Source organism: Benincasa hispida, chromosome 5 (genome assembly GCF_009727055.1).
Source record: "Benincasa hispida cultivar B227 chromosome 5, ASM972705v1, whole genome shotgun sequence".
In the NCBI taxonomy this organism is placed as follows: domain Eukaryota; kingdom Viridiplantae; phylum Streptophyta; class Magnoliopsida; order Cucurbitales; family Cucurbitaceae; genus Benincasa; species Benincasa hispida.
In genome coordinates, this window is record NC_052353.1 from 17451584 (window position 1) to 17456004 (window position 4421).

The following is a 4421-nucleotide window of genomic DNA, read 5'->3' on the forward strand; positions in this document are numbered from 1 at the left end:
TTTTACACCTTTATAACTCATGACTCTCAAAAGCATGTACTAGAACTAGATCTCATGATAGTTGTTTTTGTTTTTTATATTTAAACATTTTAAAATATTGAGATTTTTTTCTCAAAATTTATTTGCTATTATTTCTTTTTAAAAAATTAATAAAAAACTTGGACTTTTAGCTGCGATGAAAAAACAAAAACATACTTCTAAATATATATATATATATATATTATTTAGAATGAGTGCTGGTAAACTTGAAATGTTTCTAAACATATAATGTCATTTAGTTTTTTAGTTTTGAAAGTTCTGCTTTTTATCTAACAAATTTTTACTCATATTTTTCATATTTTCGACGTGTATTTGAATTTTTATCAGGTCCTTTTCTTAAAAGAAAAAAAAAAAAAAAAAAAAACAAGGTTTTGAAAACACATTTTTTAAGTTTGCAAATTTTGACATTGATTTTCAAAACAATCTTAAAATATAAACGATAGAAATAGAAACTAACAAATGGGAGTATGAATTATAGAACTTTTTGCAATTTCGACATGGGACGAAAATATGTCGAAATTGCAGTTTTTGCATGAATTATTTGGCAATACAAATTTGAATTGAAAGCCAAATTATTAACATGCCATAAAAAGGGAAAAAAAGACAGTTGTTTGATTCAATATATTCAATGGATCAAAGTACAACAAAATTATTACATGGACAAATAAATTACAAAACTCATCGATTCATATTTCCTCTCATACGTTGTTTCAACCTCTTCATATTCACTAATATTGCGACATAGATCTTGTCTTTCGTTTCATCCATAAACTGGAAGTAAGCATATCTCCAACTTCTCTTCAATATTAAAGTTCCAACAACTGCCCAAAATCCCAAAGCATATCCTAGCACCACAATAATCCAAAACCACATTTTCTCCAACTTATGCTCTCCATGACTATCATTATCATAAAAATTGTCGATTCCAACGGAAGGTTCATTTGGATTTTCATTCGGGCATATAACAGCAAGTGGGGCTCCACAAAGATTTGGATTATTTTCATAACTGGACGCATCATTGAAGGTTGAAAGATGGCCTTCTCGAGGAATGTGTCCTGAAAAATTGTTGTTGGACAATTTCAACGTGCCTAGTGAGTTTAAGCTTGCCATACTATTTGGAATTGATCCAGAGAGCTGATTGAAAGAGAGGTCAAGAGATTCCAATGCTAGTGAACTTCCGATCTCCACAGGAATAGATCCCGATAGATTATTATGAGACAAATTTAAGGCAAACAAACCATTTATTGCCACTATTTCACTTGGAATATGTCCATGCAAGTTGTTATTGGCGAGGTCTATATTTACCATTGAATAGAGCTGTAAATAGGAGTAGTTCAACTTGCTTGATTTCAAGGCTTGTGTAATGTAGCTCACATAGCAGAATGCATAGGGGTCTTCAGCAGAGTTGCACACCAATCCACCATTTGCTATGGGTCTTCGATTTGCACTAAAATTGCCAACATTTGGTGGGATGTTTCCCACTAATTTGTTGTCAGCAAGGATCAAAATTTGTAAGCGAGGAAGTAACCACAAAGTTGAAGGAATGGTATCATTGAACATATTGCCTCGAAGATTCAAAATTTGTAAATTTTGAAGGCTTCTTCCCATCCACTCAGGAATATTGCCACAAAATTTGTTTCCTTCAAGATCCAAAACAAACAAAGATTCGAAACTTCTCATGGCTATGAGTGGCTCCCCTTGAAGTTGATTTCTTGCCAAGTTCATCACTTGAAGATTTGAAAGGTTTTGAAATGAAGAAGGAATTACTCCTAAGAGCTTGTTTGATGATAGATCCAATAGAAACAAGTTTAGATCTGACAAACAACTAGGGATTGTCCCAGATAGTTGGTTGTTTGAAACTATCAGAAGCATTAGATTCTTCAATCTACAAAGGGACTTTGGCAAGTAACCATTGATGTGAGTATTGGAAATCAATAGTGCAATCAAGTTAGGCATTTGATCATCAATGCTCTTTGGAAGTGATCCATTAATTTGATTGTAGGAAATATCTAGAAAAACTAAATTTTGAAATCTTAACCATTCTGGTACGGGTCCTACAATGTTAGTATTGAAGAGATTTAAATATGCTATTTCTTTTTGTGTTCCAATCCACCGAGGGAATTCAGGTTTTTCATAGCCCAGAGTCGAGCTCACAGAAAAACTCTTTAACTGAAAAGGAGGAACCCAACTATGTTTCATTTTAAATGATAGAAGCCCATTTTGATCCATAAATAAGGATTCCAACTGAGAAAGATTAGCAAAGTGGATTTCTGAAAGAGCACCTTTGATGTCATTCTGAGAAAGATCAAGAAAAATAAGACTTTGAAGTTGTCCAAAACTTTCCGGAACGACCCTATCCAAATTGTTCTCTCTAAGATTCAAGACCCTTAAGTTTGATAATTTTTCAAATGAGGTTGGAATTCCTCCATTAAGCATATTATAGGAAATATCCAACTGTTCAAGATTAGACAAATTTCCAAATGAAGAAGGAATGGGACCATGAAGTGAATTCTTTTGAAAATTAAGAAAATTCAAGTTTTTCAATTCTCCGAACCAACTTGGAATTGTATGTGTCCCAAATTTGATCATGTTTTCTAGATCAAGCTTTTCTAGACCATACTCTTTGCAACTTGTAGATAGATTTTCATAGCTTCCAAAAACATCTTCACCAAGAAAATGGTTAAATGATAAATCAAGATTTTTCAACTGACAATTGTTTCTAACCACTGAGGACAAACCACCTTCGATGCTACTAAACAAGTTAGATCCAAGACTCAAAGTATCAAGATTCCTAAGATTACTTAACCAATATGGGATTAAGTAATTATAACCATTACCATTAAGATTTAGGAATCTCAGAGACGTCATGTTATGCAGAAAAATAGGAATTGGACCATCAAACAAATTATGAGACAAATCTAGATGTTGAAGTTTGGAGAAAAATGAAGAATTTAATGGAGGATGAATATGATGGGTGTTTTGAAGACCACAATGACTCAATTTTAATGTCACTAAAGAAGAAGGAAGAGTATTCAACACTTGCATAAAATCTAGACCAAACTTACTTTGAACAACCCTTACACCACTCAAGTCAAGGTATTCCAAAGATGAAAGACTGGACACCCATCTAGAGTCATCAATAAACAACTATCCCAAATCAAAAGAATCTGACCCATGCAAATACTCGTTGTTGTTGAAATCCAGGAAGACTAGTTTAGTTAGATTTCCAAGAGAATGTGGAATTTCTCCTTGAAAGTAAGTAAGAGATAGATTAAGATACGTTAATTCGAGCAGATGCGTTAAATAAATAGGAATTCGAGTGTAGTTGAAAAAATTTGCACTTAAATCCAAGTAAGTCAAATATTTCAACTCAAACAAACTAGAGTCCACACCATTACTGAGCAAAGCAGAGGAAAATGTATACTCACGATTTCGAAGATCAAGCTTGACAACATGACCACCATTGGTATGATTGCACCTCACTCCTTGCCAACTACAACAATCCATTCCTTTCCAAGAAGCCAACCAATTAGAAGAATCGATGAAACTTGCTTTTAGCCTAAGCAAAGATTCTCTCTCTTGTTTGATGCAAGATGCAGTGGAAACTTGATAGGAACAAAGAAGCATTGTAACAATGAAGATGAGAGCCCCCAAAGTGGCACCATTCTTGCCCATTTTTTAAGCAAATTGATCTTTGGCTTCAACTTGAAGTTCTACGTCTATTTAAAAAGCATTTTTTCTTAAATATAAGTTTCAGTTATTCAAATTTTTTTATTAAAGCGAGCATCGCCTTCTACTCACGTCAAAGTGCACTAATTCATTTGATAGTATTGCGTTAGGAATATCTCTTCTATCGTAGCTCTAACTTGATGGTCATGTTTATCACGTTAAGATGATGTTTGGTGACGTATTAAAAAAAAAAAACTAAAGTTAATTAGAAACTTGTTTGATACAGAATTGAAGGTTTAGTGACATATTATACACTTTATTTCGGAAGTTAAGAACCAAATAGACATAAATAAGTTTAAAGATTAAACATTTTAATTTAACCTTTAATATATCACATCTTATCTACAATGAATTGATTTTAAACTTAAAGAATGGACATCGTTGTTGACTCCAAATAAAACAATTTAGAGATTATTTGACCTAACTTCTTAAGTTGACATTAAGCAACTCAACTTCAATAGTAAGTACTCTTGGAATTTGTACATTTATCAATGAAATCCATCTTCTCCTTTTTTTCTATTTTACATATTTATCTATAAGGTCATCTTATAACTCTATACTTAGAACACAAAATTTTATAATTTCGATATATTAAGTTTAAACTTATTAAGTTTAATCGATTAACCAAAGGCTCGCAATTTAGATCTTTATTG

General features: G+C 32.3%; 1 protein-coding gene across 1 annotated transcript; it reads right to left on the reverse strand.

The window, feature by feature from the left end:
• Positions 1–593: 593 nt before the first annotated feature.
• LOC120078510 (receptor-like protein EIX2) lies at positions 594–3827 on the reverse strand. The gene is given in 1 exon segment (XM_039032782.1): positions 594–3827. A coding segment is annotated over 1 exon segment (2997 nt). The 5' UTR covers positions 3715–3827; the 3' UTR covers positions 594–717.
• Between the last annotated feature and the right edge of the window lie 594 nt (positions 3828–4421).